At 44.8% G+C, this 19,318-nt stretch overlaps 5 protein-coding genes across 5 annotated transcripts in view; 3 read left to right on the top strand and 2 right to left on the bottom strand.

Moving 5' to 3' along the window:
- Window positions 1–428: 428 nt before the first annotated feature.
- LOC310944538 (retinol dehydrogenase 13) lies at window positions 429–2,346 on the top strand (the record flags this gene model as incomplete). Its single annotated transcript, XM_083910338.1, has 6 exons — window positions 429–557; window positions 651–842; window positions 949–1,110; window positions 1,222–1,341; window positions 1,919–2,123; window positions 2,235–2,346. Exons 2-6 carry the CDS (start codon window positions 665–667, stop codon window positions 2,344–2,346), a joined length of 777 nt encoding a protein of 258 aa, XP_083766464.1. The 5' UTR covers window positions 429–557; window positions 651–664.
- Window positions 2,347–2,908: 562 nt separating this feature from the next.
- Window positions 2,909–6,636, top strand: plekho1b (pleckstrin homology domain containing, family O member 1b). The gene is made up of 6 exons (XM_083904501.1): window positions 2,909–3,111; window positions 3,406–3,552; window positions 5,337–5,468; window positions 5,552–5,659; window positions 5,821–5,919; window positions 6,001–6,636. Exons 1-6 carry the CDS (start codon window positions 3,085–3,087, stop codon window positions 6,610–6,612), a joined length of 1,125 nt encoding a protein of 374 aa, XP_083760627.1. The 5' UTR covers window positions 2,909–3,084; the 3' UTR covers window positions 6,613–6,636.
- A 22-nt stretch (window positions 6,637–6,658) lies between these two features.
- On the bottom strand, window positions 6,659–10,696 carry polr3glb (RNA polymerase III subunit GL b). The gene is made up of 8 exons (XM_083904525.1): window positions 10,566–10,696; window positions 9,537–9,715; window positions 9,232–9,361; window positions 8,896–8,964; window positions 8,719–8,775; window positions 8,514–8,611; window positions 7,569–7,688; window positions 6,659–7,248 (listed from the first exon to the last, which is right to left on the bottom strand). The coding sequence occupies exons 2-8, from the start codon at window positions 9,648–9,650 to the stop codon at window positions 7,162–7,164; spliced, it is 675 nt and encodes a 224-aa protein (XP_083760651.1). The 5' UTR covers window positions 9,651–9,715; window positions 10,566–10,696; the 3' UTR covers window positions 6,659–7,161.
- Window positions 10,697–11,811: 1,115 nt separating this feature from the next.
- Window positions 11,812–13,601, bottom strand: LOC310944537 (gonadotropin-releasing hormone II receptor-like; the record flags this gene model as incomplete). Its single annotated transcript, XM_083910337.1, has 3 exons — window positions 11,812–12,203; window positions 12,275–12,476; window positions 13,086–13,601. The coding sequence occupies 3 exons, from the start codon at window positions 13,599–13,601 to the stop codon at window positions 11,812–11,814; spliced, it is 1,110 nt and encodes a 369-aa protein (XP_083766463.1).
- A 5,006-nt stretch (window positions 13,602–18,607) lies between these two features.
- The window catches only part of iqgap3 (IQ motif containing GTPase activating protein 3), a 12,588-nt gene continuing 11,877 nt past the window's right edge, over window positions 18,608–19,318 (top strand). The window contains exons 1-4 of the mRNA XM_083910335.1: window positions 18,608–18,764; window positions 18,917–18,994; window positions 19,075–19,151; window positions 19,251–19,318. Of these exons, the coding sequence (XP_083766461.1) occupies window positions 18,612–18,764; window positions 18,917–18,994; window positions 19,075–19,151; window positions 19,251–19,318 (376 nt within the window). The 5' untranslated portion in view covers window positions 18,608–18,611. The remainder of the gene's footprint in view (window positions 18,765–18,916; window positions 18,995–19,074; window positions 19,152–19,250) is intronic.

Here is a 19,318-nt window from a genome sequence, read left to right as displayed (position 1 = left end):
TGACAAGTGATCTCAGGGGCGGAGCCGGGATTAACAGATTACATGAACAGATTATGTAATCTGTTAATCCCGGCTCCGCCCCTCAGCTCCGCCCCTCTGGCCCGGTCATCTGGGTCAGTTCAGAGCTGCAGAGATATGGACGCTCCATGGTTCCTGGTTCTGCCGTGGTCCACCACAGGTTCTGACCTGGTACCTGTGGAGGAGGGACAGGGGGCGTGGCTTCTGAGGTGTGGAGCTGTTCTGGGCGTCGCTCTGATCTGTAAGACCACGCCTTCTTTTTATTCAAATAGGGTATTTAGACAAAGAGATACAACAAAGACGTGTGTGTGAGTGTGTGTCTGTGTGTGTGTGTGTGTCTGTGTGTGCGTGTGTCTGTGTGTGCGTGTGTCTCTCTGTGTGTGTGTGTGTGTGTGTGTGTCCAGGTGCAGCAGTGTTCAGACGGTGGATCTCAGGTGGAGTTTGTCGTTGTCGTCTTCGTCTCGATGGTAAAACCATCATCATCACAGGAGCAAACACAGGGATCGGCAAAGAGACGAGTAGAGAACTGGCTCTGAGAGGTCAGAGGTCACTGTGTGTGTGTGTGTGTGTGTGTGTGTGTGTGTGTGTGTGTGTGTGTGACCCTCATCAGGTGTGTTTGTTTTGTTGACCAGGTGCTCGTGTGGTGATGGCGTGCAGAGACCTGGTGAGGGCGGAGCTTGCAGCAGAGGAGATTCGCAGGTCGACAGGAAATGGAAACGTTGTGATTCGTCACCTGGACCTGACGTCACTTCACTCTGTGAGGACGTTTACTAAAGACTTCATGGACTCTGAGGACAGACTGGACGTCCTCATCAACAACGCAGGTGAGTCTGTGTCTCACCTGTCTGTCTCTCACCTGTCTGTGTCTCACCTGTCTGTGTCTCACCTGTCTGTGTCTCACCTGTCTGTCTCTCACCTGTCTCACTGTAGGAGTGATGATGTGTCCAAAATGGCTGACTGAAGATGGTTTTGAGACTCAGCTGGCTGTCAATCATTTGGGTCACTTCCTGCTGACCAATCTACTGCTTCCAAAACTGAAAAGCTCCGCCCCCAGCCGAGTGGTCAATGTGTCATCCATCGCCCACAGAGGGGGTTTGACCTTTGACCTCATATCTGCATTCACTGTCTTTTGATGTGTTTTTACACTTGATCCTAATGACTGTGTCTTCATGTCTTCATGTCTTCATGTCTTCATGTCTTCAGGTCACATTGACTTTGATGACCTGTTCTTCAGCAGGAGACCATACAGCCCTCTGGAGAGCTACAGACAGAGTAAACTGGCCAACGTGTTGTTCTCCAGAGAACTCGCTCGTCGACTCACAGGTCCTCACAAACACACTGTAACAAACACACTCACAGGTCCTCACAAACACTGTAACAAACACACTCACAGGTCCTCACAAACACTCTGTAACAAACACACTCACAGGTCCTCACAAACACTCTGTAACAAACACACTCACAGGTCCTCACAAACACTCTGTAACAAACACACTCACAGGTCCTCACAAACACTGTAACAAACACACTCACAGGTCCTCACAAACACTCTGTAACAAACACACTCACAGGTCCTCACAAACTCTGTAACAAACACACTCACAGGTCCTCACAAACACTGTAACAAACACACTCACAGGTCCTCACAAACACTCTGTAACAAACACACTCACAGGTCCTCACAAACACCCTGTAACAAACACACTCACAGGTCCTCACAAACAGGTGGTTGTGGTTCTGTGGTTCTGTGGTTCTGAGGTTCTGTGGTTGTGGTTCTGTGGTTGTGGTTCTGTGGTTCTGAGGTTCTGAGGTTCTGAGGTTCTGTGGTTGTGGTTCTGTGGTTCTGTGGTTCTGTGGTTCTGTGGTTCTGAGGTTCTGTGGTTGTGGTTCTGTGGTGCAGGTTCTGGAGTGTCGTCGTTCTGTCTCCACCCTGGAGTGATCCGGACTGAACTGGGTCGTCATGTCCATGGCTGGTTCCCCCTGATGGGGGCGCTGCTGAGTCTGCCCTCTCTGCTGCTCATGAAGACTCCGAGTCAGGGATGCCAGACCACGGTTTACTGCACCGTCACTCCAGGACTGGATCAGCGGAGCGGAGCTTACTTCAGGTAAGGTCTGCTCTAAGCTCCGCCCACAAAACACAGGAAGTGATGACCTTTAATGGAAAGATGTTAACGTGTGTGTTTCTCTCTCTGTGTGTGTGTGTGTGTGTGTGTCAGTGACTGCAGTGAGTCCTCAGTATCAGATGAAGGTCAGAACATCACTGTAGCGACACAGTTGTGGGAGGAAAGCGCTCGATTGGTGGGATTAAAGGACACAGATGACCTTTGACCTTTGACCTCAACAGTCATGTGACTCATGTCATTGTTTAAATACAAACATATTTATTATTTGTATTTTTGAATGTGTTGTTGTTACGAGTCAAATAAACCTGGTGTTATGAGGTCAATGTGTCTCATCTTCATCATTATCATCATCATTATCTTCATCATCTTCATCTTCATCATCATCATCATCTTCATCATCTTCATCATCATCTTCATCATTATCATCATCATTATCTTCATCATCTTCATCATAATCATCATCATTATCTTCATCTTCATCATCATCATCATCTTCATCACCATCATCATCTTCATCACCATCATCATCTTCATCATCATCATCATCATCATCATCATCATCTTCATCATCTTCATCATCATCACCTCAGTAGGTCCACAGTATATTTATCTTCATCATTATTAATAATATATCATTCTGCCGCTGGAGGTCGCTGTGCTGCTGCCTGTGAGTCAGCGGGGAGTCTTGAGGAGGAGGAGGAGGAAGAGTAACCGGACACCGGCTCTCAGAGGAGCAGCTGTCCGCTCAGAGTGCTGCAGCAGCGGGGAGAGAAGCAGAGAAACACCGGGAGTCTCTGCTTCTTCTCACCGACTGTGACGCGTTTACAGCGGCTTTCTCCTCCCGCTGCTCCCGCTGCTCTGAACAAGAAGAACGGAGTTACCGTAAAGTTACCGTAAAGTTACCGTAAAGTTACCGTAAAGACACCGGGCCTGAACCGGAACTATGAAGAAGAACAACACCGGGAAACGGGTGAGTGAGAACAAAACATTCATCTGAGCTTTTATTGTGAAGGACACAACAATAACAGCTGCTCACAGGCCACTTCCGCTTTTCACAGTAAGAGTCTGTTTATCACACACACACACACACACACACACACACACACTAAGTCACTTTAATAAAATGTAACGTTCATTTGTTCAAACGTTATTTATTGAAACAATAAAACTACAGATTATGTTAATTATTATAACTAAATATTATAACTATCAATTGGGAGGAGCTGAACCTGTCAGTCACCTGTTTCCTGTTTCCTGTGTGCAGGCTCCACAGGAAACAGCGTCACAGAACCTTCAGCCTGAGAAAGTGGGCTGGACCAGGAAGTTCTGTGGCAGAGGGTTCTTCAGGGAGATCTGGAAGAACCGCTACATGGTTCTGAGAGGAGACCAGCTGTTCATCTGTGAGAAGGAGGTGTGTCCTGAGGGGGCGGGGCTTACAGCAGCTGATAGGAGGTGGTCCTAAGGGGGCGGGGCTTACAGGTTGTGAGATGAGGTGGTCCTGAGGGGGCGGGGCTTACAGGTTCTGATCATCTGGAGCTCCAGTCCAGTCCCTGAGGGGGGTTCTGGTCTTTAGAGACAACCTGGGAGTACCCACGGGTACTTCTGAGTACACTGAGTACTTCTGAGTACACTGAGTACTTCTGAGTACACTGAGTACCCACGGGTACTTCTGAGTACACTGAGTACTTCTGAGTACACTGAGTACTTCTGAGTACACTGAGTACCCACGGGTACTTCTGAGTACACTGAGTACTTCTGAGTACACTGAGTACCCACGAGTACTTCTGAGTACACTGAGTACTTCTGAGTACACTGAGTACTTCTGAGTACACTGAGTACCCACGGGTACTTCTGAGTACACTGAGTACTTCTGAGTACACTGAGTACCCACGGGTACTTCTGAGTACACTGAGTACTTCTGAGTACACTGAGTACTTCTGAGTACACTGAGTACTCACAGCTGTGTATCCATCATGGAACAGTAACTTGACATGTCAGATGAATGTGGGCGGGGCCTGACAGACACGTCAACAAGATACATTGTGTGACGTTGTGTAACGACAACACAACAGACAACTACACAATTACACAGTAGTGTAGTTGTCTGTAGTATTCTGTAGTACTGTGTAGTAGTGTAGTACTCTGTAGTACTGTGTAGTAGGGTTGTACTCTGTAGTACTCTGTAGTAGTGTATTACTCTGTAGTAGTGTAGTACTCTGTAGTACTGTGTAGTAGTGTAGTACTCTGTAGTAGTGTAGTACTGTAGTACTCTGTAGTAGTGTAGTAGTGTAGTACTCTGTAGTTGTGTAGTACTGTAGTACTCTGTAGTATTCTGTAGTACTGTAGTACTCTGTAGTACTCTGCAGTACTCTGTAGTACTCTGTAGTACTCTGTAGTACTGTAGTACTGTAGTACTCTGTAGTAGTGTAGTAGTGTAGTACTCTGTAGTTCTGTAGTACTGTAGTACTCTGTGGTATTCTGTAGTACTGTAGTACTCTGTAGTACTGTAGTACTGTAGTACTCTGTAGTACTCTGTAGTACTGTAGGTTCTGACAGGAAACAGAAAGTTTCTCTTCTCTGTGCAGAGGTCGAGTTTCAGTCTGAGATCTGGTTTCACTGATGTAACCGGACACAGAACCACAGACTCTGGTCCAGACAGAACCACAGACTCAAGTCCTGACAGAACCACAGACTCAAGTCCTGACAGAACCACAGACTCAAGTCCTGACAGAACCACAGACTCTGGTCCAGACAGAACCTTTACCTCTCACCTGTTAAAAGTCTTGATCGCTCGTTGTTGACGAGGTCAGAGGTCACAGGGTCAGAGGTCACAGGGTCAGAGGTCACAGGGTCAGATCTGATTATTGATCATGTGACTGATGAGAGCTGAACACAGATCTCACTGTGTGTGTGTGTGTTGGGGGCGGAGCCTCTCTCCCAGGAAGTCTCAGTTTAAACCTGATTAATAATGGATGCTGTTTCCATGGTAACTGTGTGTGTGTGTGTGTGTGTCACCACCAGGTTACAGAGCTGGGTTTTCAAAATAAAAGCCTCAAGTTTTTTGTTGTTTTTTAAAAAATGATTGTCGTCTGCGTTACTCTTCATGCTAAGCTAAGCTAAGCTAAGCTAAGCTGAAGGATGGAAAAAGAGGATTTTAGAGAGGAGGTGACCTTTGACCTTTGACCTGTGATGCAGGTGAAGGAGCTGGACCGAGCGGATGAAGTTCTGGATCTGATCCACTTTGACCTGTGTGAGGAAATCCTGAGAAACAAGAAGAGTCGGAGCAAGAAGAACCACAGCAGGTTCAGACTGCAGCGCTGCAACCAGGTCTGTCCAGGTCCAGGTCCAGGTCCAGGTCCAGGTCCAGACCTGTCTGTCTGTGCTCACCTGTCTGTCTCTCCGTCTCTCAGTGTGTCCCTGACCTGGTCTTCTTGGCCGTGAGTCCAGAAGACAAAGAATTGTGGATCAGTGGAATCAACGCGTCCATCGTCAGAGCCAAGAACCGGGTCCTGGACCAGGTGAGACCAGGAGACGCATACAGGACACAGGGACACCGTCTCTAAGACAGGGGGCGCTAACAGACCACAGTCGTCTGTAGTGAGAGTAGAGACAGGAAGTGCAGCAGCCTCTGGTGGCAGAGACAGGAAGTGCAGCAGTTGTGATGATGTTGTCGTTGCAGGTGACGAGCGACGAGTCTCAGCTTCTTCATTTGACTCGACATCGAGCAAAGATTGTTCACAACAGACGACGTCCGACCAGAGGACACCTGCTGGCTGTGGTCAGTATGACATCATCAGTATGACATCATGATGACATCATCAGTATGACATCATCATGATGTCCTCTCCTCGTCCTCCAGGCCTCGTCTTCAGATGGACCTCAGTCTCTGATCCAGGGAGAAGACGTCCAGTGTCAGGGCAGCGTTTGTGAGGACATTCATGTGGACCTGAGTCCAGACCTGAGTCCAGACCTGAGTCCAGACCTGAGTCCAGACCTGAGTCCAGACTCGGGTCCGGACTGTCCCAGGTCCAGGACCGCTGAGGCTTGTGGGAAATCCCGGAGTCTTCCTCGTGAGGTGGATCGGGATCAGACGACGTCGACGGAAAAGAACCTCTGCACCTCCATGGACCACATTGTGTCTCACTCTAAGACCAGGACTGTGGCTACGCCCCGCCCACAGCCGTTAACGCCCCGCCCACAGCCGTTAACGCCCCGCCCACAGCCGCTAACGCCCCGCCCACAGTCGTCAACCGTGGACCTGCTGCAGGAGCTGATCAGTCAGAAGATACTGAGGACGGAGCAGCTGCTCACTGAGGTTCTGGAGGAGGTTCAGGATCTGACTGAAGGTGAGAAGCTCCTGAAGGAGGCGGCGGCCTCCTGGAGCCACGCCCACCAGGTTCTGGAGGAGGTGAAGGAGCTGAGGACGCTGTACCAACAACTGACATGTGACAGACATGTCGTCATCAGCTGAGTCACATCATTGGACGTCAGGGACATCACTGTGAACTGTGCTAGCCCCGCCCCCCTGAACTCCACCCCCTCACCCAGAGTCACGCCCACATTTCTCAGTGACCTCCAGTGTTTCAAAGTGGTACTGCAGTCTGTTCAAAACAATGGAGGACACTTCTGTGTCCTCTCGTCTTTCCTGCTCCTTTGGGGGCGGAGCTACAGTAACAGCAGAAGTTACCACGGAGACGAGAAATTAAAACATGATGGTGATTGACCAGTGATCGGAAGCCCCGCCCCCTTACCTTTACAAACAACTCATTACACTTTGTTGATTGATTATTTCCTATTGTTCAGTTTAATGAGCTGAAGACGCCCCCTGCTGGACACTCTCATTGGACAGTGGACACTCTCAGTGGACAGTTGTGAACACACTCACAAACACGTTCAATACAAACAAACAACAATAAAATGTTTTAAAAACATTAATAAACTATTTTTAAAAACATGAAATGCTGGTGAAACTTTGACTCATGTCTCAGTGTCCCTCAGTGTCCCTCAGTGTCCTCGTGTCTCAGTAAACAGCCTCGTCCATGTTGTCCTCACTGTCTCCTCCAAACTCTTCTCCATTGTCAAAGTAGGACATGATGTAATCTGTTTCCTGCAGGTGATCAATAAAGTTATTGTAACGTGAGTGTGATCAGACACATGATCAATAAAGTTATTGTAACGTGAGTGTGATCAGAAACATGATCAATAAAGTTATTGTAACATGAGTGTGATCAGAAACATGATCAATAAAGTTATGGTAACATGAGTGTGATCAGAAACATGATCAATAAAGTTATGGTAACATGAGTGTGATCAGAAACATGATCAATAAAGTTATTGTAACGTGAGTGTGATCAGAAACATGATCAATAAAGTTATTGTAACATGAGTGTGATCAGAAACATGATCAATAAAGTTATGGATGATCACCTCCTCAAACTCCTCTTCATCATACTCCTCCTCTTCCTCAGGCTCCTCCTCCTCCTCTTTCTTCTTCTTCTCTTCTCCTTCGTCCTCTGAACTCCCCTGATCCTCCTTCTTCTCCAGAGTCTGAGGAGACATCTCTGTTAAGGTGGACTGTCTCTGTTTAAGGTGGACTCTCTCTGTTAAGGTGGACTGTCTGTGTTTAAGGTGGACTGTCTGTGTTTAAGGTAGACTGTCTGTGTTTAAGGTGGACTGTCTGTGTTTAAGGTGGACTGTCTGTGTTAAGGTGGACTGTCTCTGTTTAAGGTTGGACTGTCTGTGTTTAAAGTGGACTGTCTGTGTTTAAGGTGGACTGTCTGTGTTAAGGTGGACTGTCTCTGTTTAAGGTGGACTGTCTGTGTTTAAGGTGGACTGTCTGTGTTTAAGGTGGACTGTCTGTGTTAAGGTGGACTGTCTCTGTTTAAGGTGGACTGTCTATGTTTAAGGTGGACTGTCTGTGTTAAGGTGGACTGTCTCTGTTTAAGGTGGACTGTCTGTGTTTAAGGTGGACTGTCTGTGTTAAGGTGGACTGTCTCTGTTTAAGGTGGACTGTCTGTGTTTAAGGTGGACTGTCTCTGTTAAGGTGGACTGTCTCTGTTAAGGTGGACTGTCTGTGTTTAAGGTGGACTGTCTGTGTTTAAGGTGGACTGTCTGTGTTTAAGGTGGACTGTCTGTGTTAAGGTGGACCGTCTCTGTTAAGGTGGATCTGTCTGTGTTAAGGTGGACCGTCTGTGTTAAGGTGGATCTGTCTGTGTTTAAGGTGGATCTGTCTGTGTTTAAGGTGGACCGTCTGTGTTAAGGTGGATCTGTCTGTGTTTAAGGTGGACCGTCTGTGTTAAGGTGGACCGTCTGTGTTAAGGTGGACTGTCTCTGTTAAGGTGGATCTGAAGCAAACAGAAAACATTAGTTCACCTCCAGTTTGAGCAGAACCTCCTTCTCCTTCATCTGTTTCTTCTTCTTGTTTCCACTCTGAACTTTGTCTGAGACACTGACGGAGACACCTGAGACACCTGAGGACAGAAGACACATGAGGACAGAAGACAGAAGACACCTGAGGACAGCAGACCTTTGAGTGAACAATTAAACATGTGTAATCAGATTACTCAGAGTAACTGACCGTCTTTGTGGACTTTCCTGACGTGAACTCTGAGTTCTCTGGGAAACATCCTCCAGTCTGGAAACACACACACACACACACACACACACACACAGTGATGATGTCACAGTCACAGTGATGATGTCACAGTGATGATGTCACAGTGATGATGTCACAGTGATGATGTCACAGTCTCACCTGGTGTCCAGTCGACGGGAGCGTCCGTCTGTTCACTGCTGTGATATTTGTCTGAGTATCTTTCTACATCTGTACAGGAAACACAAGACCGTCACAATAAAACAACAGGAAACACAAGACCGTCACAATAAAAGCACAGGAAACACAAGACCGTCACAATAAAAGCACAGGAAACACAAGACCGTCACAATAAAAGCACAGGAAACACAAGACCGTCACAATAAAAGCACAGGAAACACAAGACCGTCACAATAAAAGCACAGGAAACACAAGACCGTCACAATAAAACCACAGGAAACACAAGACTGTCACAATAAAAGCACAGTGACCTCTGACCTCTGCGTGCAGCTGCTGGTTGGATGAAACAGGGTAAACTCTTCATCGCTCCTCTGAACTCCTGTTTGAGCGCCATCAGATACTCTGCCTCCTCCCCACCTGCCAGGGGGAGGGGCTTATGCTCCATCACCTAGACAACACACACACACACAGATGATGACCCAGAATGCATTTGGATTTTTCAACTGTTTAAAGACTTTGTTCAGAGTTTGACATCAGACATCTTCAGGAGATGATGACAAAGGTCTGGAGGATCAGGTCTGGGGTTCTAGTCTCAGGTTCTGGTCTGGGGTTCTGGGTCTTACCGGGAACACAGGTGTGGGCTGCTGCATGGACGGAGGTAAACTCTCTCCTCTGCCGATGCCGACAGCGTCGACACTGAAGGTCATCGCTCTACGACCTCGACCTCGACCTGCCATCACACCAGATCAGACCGGATCAAAGTGGATCAGCAGCTGGATGGAGCCGGGTCTGGGTCCAGATCCTGACAGAAAAAAAACACAGCCATGAGAGTGTGTGTGTGTGTGTGTGTGAGAGAGATTTATTATCTGCTGGTTCTCGTCTCTGATTTGATCTTCATGAATTTGAAATCACTCTTGAAAATTCACCAACACAGACACACACACACACTATGTCCATTTTAATGTTATTATATTATATTGTGTTAAATTATATTATAACATATATATATACATATACATATATATATACATATATATATATATGTATATATATATATATATACACATACATATATATATATATATATATATATGTATATATATATATATATATATATATATATATACACATACATATATATTATATTACACAGTTCTTGGTCTCATCACAGAGACTCTGACCAGATGTTGGAGGTTAAAAACAAAGCTGCGGCTAACTGACGCTAACTGCGACTAACTTGGGTGGAAACAATAGCGATTAGCGGTGTTAGCAGCAGTTAGCCGCCTGTGTTTATAACAGTTAGCTGTGTTTACATCAGTTAGCGGTGTTAGCAGCAGTTAGCCATGTGAGCGGAAGTTAGCTGTGTTTACATCAGTTAGCGGTGTTAGCAGCACTTAGCCATGTGAGCGGCAGTTAGCTGTGCTTACATCAGGTAGCTGTGTTTACATTAGTTAGCGGTGTTAGCTGTGTTAGCGGCAGTTAGCTGTGTTAGCGGCAGGTGGCGGTGTTATTAGCGGTATATACAGTGTTATCAGCAGTTAGCCGTGTTAGCGGCAGGTGGCGGTGTTATTAGCGGTATATACAGTGTTAGCAGCAGGTGGCGGTGTTATTAGCGGTATATGCAGTGTTAGCATGTAGCTCTCGTGTCTCACCGTCAGTCTGTTTGCTTCAGATAAACGCGCTTCATCACGTGGTCTCTGTTTTACTCAGCGGAGCATCTGTGTCAACAATAAAACATCTTTGTTTTCTCCTCCGTGTTCTTTTTTCTTGTTCTTCTTCCCGTTTCTTCTTCTTCTTTTAGTTTTACGGCGGTTGGCATCCATCTGAGGGTGCATTACCGCCCCCTTCTGCTCTGGAGTGGAGCAGATACAGGCCACCCTCACACCATACACTCACACACACACACTCTTATCCTATATATTCCCCCAGTTTTCTATTTAACACCCTATGAATTGTATTTCTACCCTAACTTGTGCTTTCTCCCTCATTTCCATGACTCCTTTTAAATTAAATTATTCATCCCCTAATTTCCTTAGATTATATTTCATCACATCTCCATGTGCCTCATATACTCCACACCTCAAAAGTATGTGTTCCACAGATTCTTCCTCTTCCTAACACTGTCACACACTCCTGTCTGATGCTTCCCTGTTACAGTTTTTCTCTTTTTGTTTACACACAAATTCTGCTACTTGAGACACAACGACCACTTCATGTAACTCATGAACCAACTCTGCTACAAGCACAATTCCTGCTTTACACTCAAACTGCAGTTTTAAAACACACCTTTTTCAAAACACAATTCTCTGCATTTGGCACAATTTTCATGTAGAAAATCTCTTGTTTTCACAAAGAACAAACTGTCATTCAACATTTTAAAGTTAATTTCTCTACTACACAAACTGACTCATCACATGTGAAAACACCTGTCACAGGTTTACAATCTGCAATCAGTGTGTTAGCATAAGCGTTAGCATAAAAGGCATTTTGTTGTGAATGTAGACCACTGTATGTGCAACTTTGTGTTGGTTGGGATGTACACTGTGTACATTGTTTTTGTGGGAAATATATAGGAATACAATATATTTGTTACTGTGTATTTGTGTGTTTTGAGTATAAAAATAATCCATCCATTATCTAACGCTAGGTTTATAGTCGCTGTAGCTAGTTCTATAGTCACTGTCGCTAGGTTTATAGTCGCTGTAGCTTGTGTTATAGTCACTGTCGCTAGGTTTATAGTTTATAGTCGATGTAGCTAGGTTTCTAGTCGCTGTAGCTAGGTTTATAGTTGCCGTAGCTAGGTTTATGGTCACTATAGCTAGGTTTATGGTCACTGTAGCTAGGTTTATGGTCACTGTAGCTAGGTTTATGGTCACTGTAACTAGGTTTATGGCCTGGTCAGTGTCCTCTGGTCTGGTTGTTGGGGGCGGGGCTCTGTGGACGCGGTGGCGATGCGTTGACGCTGCTGGGCGTGCGGCGGCAGCAGCAGGCGGTGAGGTGGGCGTGGCCGGCGAGGTCGTTGAGGTCGGCTCTGAAGGACGGCGTGTAGAAGCCGTAGATGACGGGGTCACAGCACGTGTTCAGGTGACCAAACAGGAAGAGGAAGTGGTGAACGTACTCAGGTGTGACCTGGACCACGTCAGGCTGGAACCAGTACCAGATCCCCAACAGGTAATAAGGCGTCCAACAGAGGACGAAGGACAGGACGATGACCACTGTCATCTTCAGAGTCTTCAGCCGAGCTTTAGGGATGATGTCAGTGCTGCTGCGACGCAGGTACGATTCCCCTGCTGAGAGGGGGAGGAGCTACATCAGTGAGGTCATCAGTGAGGTCATCAGTGTGTGTGTGTGTGTGTGTTACCTGTCTCCCTCAGGTGTTGTCTGTGTATATACAGTAATATCCTGGTGTAACAGCAGCTCATCACCAGCAGGGGGAGCACGTACAGAGACGTGAAGTGAAACATGTTATAAACTGTTTCCTGCCAACGACGTCCAAAAGAACCGTGAGACGCACATTGAGTAAAGTCCACTGTGTCCACTGACACGGTCCTGAAGACAAGGAGCTGGACAGACAGACAGGCAGACAGACAGGCAGACAGAGAGAGAGAGAGACAGGCAGACAGACAGACAGGCAGAGAGAGAGAGAGAGAGAGACAGACAGTTATTGTATAATAATTGACTCTTTCTTCACATGTTTTCACAGGGTTAACTACATGTAGCGTTGTTAGCATTCCACATTGGAACCCTAGGGAGTCGTTAGCCTGAGCTAACAGCAGGAGGTTTTAATCCTTTCATCTGCACAACATTCCACAAGGATTTAAACCTGACGACTGACCACTACTGACCACTACTGACCAGGACTGACCACTATGTGACCTTCATCATCACGTGACCTTCATCATCATGTGACCTTCATGGTCATGTGACCTTCATGGTCATGTGACCTTCATCACGTGACCTTCATCACGTGACCTTCATGGTCATGTGACCTTCATCACGTGACCTTCATCACGTGACCTTCATCACGTGACCTTCATGGTCATGTGACCTTCATCATGTGACCTTCAGTGAAGCTGATGATGAACCCATGAATGACTCAGTGTTGTCAGTGTAGCCAATCAGACGTCAGAGTGATGTCATCATGTGAAGGTGTGCTGTGATTGGTCAGAGACCTGCGGTGATGCTAGCAGCAGACTGAGGCTCCATGCTAACAGAAGCATGCGGCGGTTCCTGTGGCGAGCATTCAGAGCGTCCAGCGGGTGCAGGATGGCGTGCTGACGGTCCAGGCTGATGACCACCAGGATGAAGGCGGAGCTATACATGGCGAAGAGTTTGAGGAAGCAGAGGAGCTTACAGAGGGCGTGGCCTCCTAACCACTGCACCGTCACGTTCCACGCCGCGTCCAGAGGCATCACCACAAACGTCATCATCAGGTCAGCTGACGCCAGGCTGAGCATCAGAGGGCGCAAGTGAGACGCCAGGCGCCGGCCCCGCCCACACCACACGCTGGCCAATAAGGCCAGATTACTGCAGGCTGCAAACAGGAAGAGGAAACAGGTGGCGCCCACACGGACCTGAGCAGACACACTGAAAGTGGGCGGGTCCCAGTCTGAAGTGTTGGGAGGGGGTGGGGCTATTCCACTGGTGGGTGGAGCCTGTGATCTCAGGATGGACCAATTACCAGACATCCTGCAGAGGAAGAACACAGATTACTTTAGATTATTGGACCCAGATTACTTTAGATTACTGGACCCAGATTACATTAGATTATTGGACCCAGATTACATTAGATTATTGGACCCAGATTACTTTAGATTATTGGACCCAGATTACTTTAGATTACTGGACCCAGATTACATTAGATTATTGGACTCAGATTACTTTAGATTATTGGACCCAGATTACTTTAGATTACTGGACCCAGATGACTTTAGATTACTGGACCCAGATGACTTTAGATTATTGGACCCAGATTACATTAGATTATTGGACCCAGATTACTTTAGATTATTGGACCCAGATTACTTTAGATTACTGGACCCAGATTACATTAGATTATTGGACTCAGATTACTTTAGATTATTGGACCCAGATTACTTTAGATTACTGGACCCAGATGACTTTAGATTACTGGACCCAGATGACTTTAGATTATTGGACCCAGATTACATTAGATTATTGGACTCAGATTACTTTAGATTATTGGACCCAGATTACTTTAGATTATTGGACCCAGATTACTTTAGATTATTGGACCCAGATTACTTTAGATTATTGGACCCAGATTACTTTAGATTATTGGACCCAGATTACATTAGATTATTGGACCCAGATGACTTTAGATTATTGGACCCAGATTACATTAGATTATTGGACTCAGATTACATTAGATTATTGGACTCAGATTACATTAGATTACTGGACCCAGATTACATTAGATTATTGGACCCAGATTACTTTAGATTATTGGACCCAGATTACTTTAGATTACTGGACCCAGATTACTTTAGATTATTGGACCCAGATTACATTAGATTACTGGACCCAGATTACTTTAGATTATTGGACCCAGATTACTTTAGATTACTCGACCCAGATTACTTTAGATTATTGGACCCAGATTACATTAGATTATTAGACCCAGATTACATTAGATTATTGGACCCAGATTACTTTAGATTATTGGACCCAGATTACATTAGATTATTGGACCTAGATTACATTAGATTATTGGACCCAGATTACTTTAGATTATTGGACCCAGATTACATTAGATTATTAGACCCAGATTACATTAGATTATTGGACCCAGATTACTTTAGATTATTGGACCCAGATTACATTAGATTATTGGACCCAGATTACATTAGATTATTGGACCCAGATTACTTTAGATTATTGGACCCAGATTACATTAGATTATTGGACCCAGATTACTTTAGATTATTGGACCCAGATTACATTAGATTATTGGACCCAGATTACATTAGATTATTAGACCCAGATTACATTAGATTATTGGACCCAGATTACATTAGATTATTGGACCCAGATTACATTAGATTACTCGACCCAGATTACATTAGATTATTGGACCCAGATTACTTTAGATTATTGGACCCAGATTACATTAGATTACTCGACCCAGATTACATTAGATTATTAGACCCAGATTACATTAGATTATTGGACCCAGATTACATTAGATTATTGGACCCAGATTACATTAGATTACTCGACCCAGATTACTTTAGATTATTGGACCCAGATTACATTAGATTATTAGACCCAGATTACATTAGATTATTGGACCCAGATTACATTAAATTATTGGACCCAGATTACATTAGATTATTGGACCCAGATTACTTTAGATTATTGGACCCAGATTACATTAGATTATTGGACCCAGATTACTTTAGATTATTGGACCCAGATTACTTTAGATTACTCGACCCAGATTACTTTAGATTATTGGACCCAGATTGCTTTAGATTATTGGAAAATGACCAGGTTATAACAAGACTGAGAGGGTTAGTTAATCAGGGGTTAAATAAAGTTACACACACACACACACCCACACACACACACACACACACACACACACACACACACACACACCTGAATCCTGGTCCTCATGTCCTCATGTCCTCATATCCTCATGTCCTTGTGTCCTTGTGTCCTTGTGTCCTCGTGTCCTTGTGTCCTCACAGAAGCAGCAGAACCAGAACCAGAACCAGGTCTGGTCTGATCCAGAATCCGTCGACAGCAGCAGAAACAGTAGAGGGGGCGGAGTCATATAGTAGAGGGGAGGGACAGGGGGCGGGGCTACTGTCATCCAGACTGCAGTCATGTTGTCATGGAAACTGAAATCAAGTCTCACTTCTGTGACCTCATGTCCTGACGAGGACTTCCTGTGAGTCCACAGCAGGGGGCGTGGCTTCTGTGATGTCACCTGCTCTGTTGGGTGGAGCCTCAACGATGACAAACACCAATCAGGAGCAAGAATAACAGAGCTGATGTTTGAGTGACAGGTGTCACAATATGTGTACTTATGTGTACTTCTATGTAATTGTGTACTTCTCTGTACTGTGTTCTTCTCTGTACTTCTGTGTACTCTACTTCTCTGTAATTGTGTACTTCTGTGTACTCTACTTCTCTGTAATTGTGTACTTCTCTGTACTTCTGTGTACTCTACTTCTCTGTAATTGTGTACTTCTGTGTACTCTACTTCTCTGTAATTGTGTACTTCTCTGTACTGTGTACTTCTGTGTACTCTACTTCTCTGTAATTGTGTACTTCTGTGTACTCTACTTCTGTGTAATTGTGTACTTCTCTGTACTTCTGTGTACTCTACTTCTCTGTAATTGTGTACTTCTGTGTACTCTCCTTCTGTGTAATTGTGTACTTCTCTGTACTTCTGTGTACTCTACTTCTCTGTAATTGTGTACTTCTGTGTACTCTACTTCTCTGTAATTGTGTACTTCTCTGTACTGTGTACTTCTGTGTACTCTACTTCTCTGTAATTGTGTACTTCTGTGTACTCTACTTCTCTGTAATTGTGTACTTCTCTGTACTTCTGTGTACTCTACTTCTCTGTAATTGTGTACTTCTCTGTACCTATGTATTTCTCTGTAGTTCTGTGTACCTCTGTGTAATTCCGTGTACTTAGGTGTACTTCTGTACTTTTGTGTAGTTCTGTACTTCTTTGTACTTTTCTATACTTCTGTGTACTACTCTGTACTTCTGTGTACTTCACTGCCCCCTGCTGCACACTGAGAGCACCACGAACTTACCTGCTAACAGGTGCTAACAGCGTTGCTAACGGGTGTTAACAGGTGCTAACAGCGTTGCTAACGGGTGTTAACGGGTGCTAACAGCGTTGCTAACGGGTGTTATCAAGTGCTAACAGTGTTGCAAACAGTGTTGCTAACCTGGTTCCATCTGAACTTCCTGAAAAGTAACAGGAAGTAGAGAACGTTGCCATGGTAACGTGGAGGGCAGTCTGAATGACGTCATCACTGCTTGGCTCGTGTCCTAAACCTTTTTATTTTTTTTACGTATATCACATTTTAATATTTAAAAATATAGGGTTATTGTTGTCCTCATTGAGAGTTTGTATTTTAAATGATAAATAAAAAAATAAAAAAATAAAAAAAGAAGAAAGAAAGAAAAAAAAACGAAAAAAAACCAAAACGTGATAAGTGATCATGTAATCACAGACTGTCGTGAATATCATGTGGAAACAGATTTACACTCCGGAGCAGCAGGGGGCGGTAAAAGCTCCGACAAACAGAAGAAGAAGAAGAAGACGGGAAGGTTTCAGCCAATCAGAGAGCCTGTTGATCTTTGGGCCAATCAGAGAGCGGCGGGAACTTTCAAACCTCAGACCGGAAACAGAAGGCGGTTCGTGTGGAGCTGTGTTTACGTGTTTGGGACTTTATTTTCCGTCTTTAACCGGGAATAAGAGACGTTTATGTGAACGTTTATAACGAAGAGACAGAGGACAAGATGGCGGACAGAGCAGCTGCGGAGAACCGTTGTGAGTGACCGACATTTACCGACATTTACCGGGACACGTTACTAACCCGTTAACTCACTGTTAACTCACTGATAACTCACTGTTAACTTGTTCATACGCACCTTAACTAGTCAATTTACACGTTAATTCACTGGTTAACTCACTGGTTAACTTGTTTATACGCACCTTAACTAGTCAATTTACACTTTAACTCACTGTTAACTTGTTTATACACACCTTAACTAGTCTATTTACACGTTAACTCACTGGTTAACTCGCTGTTAACTTGTTTATTCGCACGGTGACTAGTCTATTTACACATTAACTCACTGTTAACTCTCTGATAACTTGTTTATACGCACCTTAACTAGTCTATTTACACGTTTACTCACTGGTTAACTCGCTGTTAACTTGTTTATACGCACATTAGCTAGTCTATTTACACGTTAACTCACTGTTAACTTGTTTATACGCACCTTAACTAGTCTATTTACACGTTAACTCACTGGTTAACTCGCTGTTAACTTGTTTATACGCACATTAGCTAGTCAATTTACATGTTAATTCACTGGTTAACTCACTGTTAACTTGTTTATTTGCACCTTAACTAGTTTATTTACACGTTAACTCACTGTTAACTTGTTTATTTGCACGCTAACTAGTCTATTTCCACGTTAACTCACTGTTAACTCACTGGTTAACTTGTTTATACACACATTAACTAGTCTATGTACACGTTAACTCACTGTTAACTTGTTTATACGCACGGTAACCCATCTATTTACATGTTAACTCACTGTTAACTTGTTTATACGCACGCTAACTAGTCTATTTATACGTTAACTCACTGGTTAACTTGTTTATACGCACGCTAATTCGTCTATTTATACGTTAACTCACTGTTAACTTGTTTATAAGCACGCTAACTAGTCTATTTACATGGTAACTCCATGGTTACCTCACTGGTTAACCGGTGAACTGGCTGGTTAACCTGTTTAGATGAGCGTCAGACAGCAGAGCAGATGGACGAGCAGAGGATCCAGAATGTTGCCTATCAGTATCTCTGCAGACTGGAGGAGGCCAAGAGGTGAGTGTGTGACGTCATCGCCACGGTTACTCACTCACATCACTGTTGCCATGGACACGTCTGACCCTCAGCCGTTTCCTGCTCAGGTGGATGGAGGCGTGTCTGGGGGAGGAGCTTCCTGCTCCCACTGAGCTGGAGGAAGCTCTGAGGAACGGAGTCATTTTAGCTAAACTGGGTCATCGATTCGCTGCTGACGTGGTTCCTCTGAAGAAGATCTACGACCACGAGCAGCACAGATACCAGGTTAGGATTAGGATTAACTAATCTGTAATCTGTAGTCATGTGAGGTGGTTCCTCTGAAGAAAATCTACGACCACGAGCAGCACAGATACCAGGTTAGGATTAACTAATCTGTAATCCTGTGTAATCAATAATCCTGTGTATTGATCTGTTAGGCTCAGGGTCTTCAGTTCCGTCACACTGACAACATCAATCACTGGAGGAACGCCATGACAGCACTGGGATTACCAACGGTCAGTGAATGATCTCATAAAGTCTGGATTACTGATTACTCTGCTTTAATCTGCTTTAATCTGCTTTAATCTGTTTCCAGATCTTTCATCCTGAAACAACAGATGTGTACGACAAGAAGAACATTCCCCGTGCTGTTTACTGCATCCACGCCCTCAGGTCTGTTTACCTCATTGTTTACTTGTTAACCTCATTTTTTTACCTGATTGTTTACTTGTTTACCTGATTGTTTACTTGTTTACCTGTGTGTGTGTGTAGTCTGTACCTGTACAGACTGGGCGTGGCTCCACAGATCCACGACCTCTATGGAAAAGTCAAGTTCACAG

The sequence above is a fragment of the Microchirus variegatus genome (genome assembly GCF_963457635.1).
Source record: "Microchirus variegatus genome assembly, chromosome: 2".
Taxonomy (NCBI): Eukaryota; Metazoa; Chordata; class Actinopteri; order Pleuronectiformes; family Soleidae; genus Microchirus; species Microchirus variegatus.
This window is presented reverse-complemented; position numbering and strand designations above follow the sequence as displayed.

What these genes read in the sequence shown, in the direction of transcription:
- plekho1b (XM_083904501.1), top strand. Translation starts at nt 3,085, where the DNA reads ATGAAGAAGAACAACACCGGGAAACGG. An exon ending in AGAACAACACCGGGAAACGG is followed by an intron (nt 3,112 to 3,405) that starts GTGAGTGAGAAC and finishes TCCTGTGTGCAG; the next exon opens with GCTCCACAGGAAACAGCGTC. An exon ending in TGTTCATCTGTGAGAAGGAG is followed by an intron (nt 3,553 to 5,336) that starts GTGTGTCCTGAG and finishes CCTGTGATGCAG; the next exon opens with GTGAAGGAGCTGGACCGAGC.
- polr3glb (XM_083904525.1), bottom strand. Translation starts at nt 9,650, where the DNA reads ATGGCAGGTCGAGGTCGAGGTCGTAGAGCGATGACCTTCAGTGTCGAC. An exon ending in CAGGAAAGTCCACAAAGACG is followed by an intron (nt 8,612 to 8,718) that starts GTCAGTTACTCT and finishes TTCTGTCCTCAG; the next exon opens with GTGTCTCAGGTGTCTCCGTC. An exon ending in AGGTTCTGCTCAAACTGGAG is followed by an intron (nt 7,689 to 8,513) that starts GTGAACTAATGT and finishes ATGTCTCCTCAG; the next exon opens with ACTCTGGAGAAGAAGGAGGA.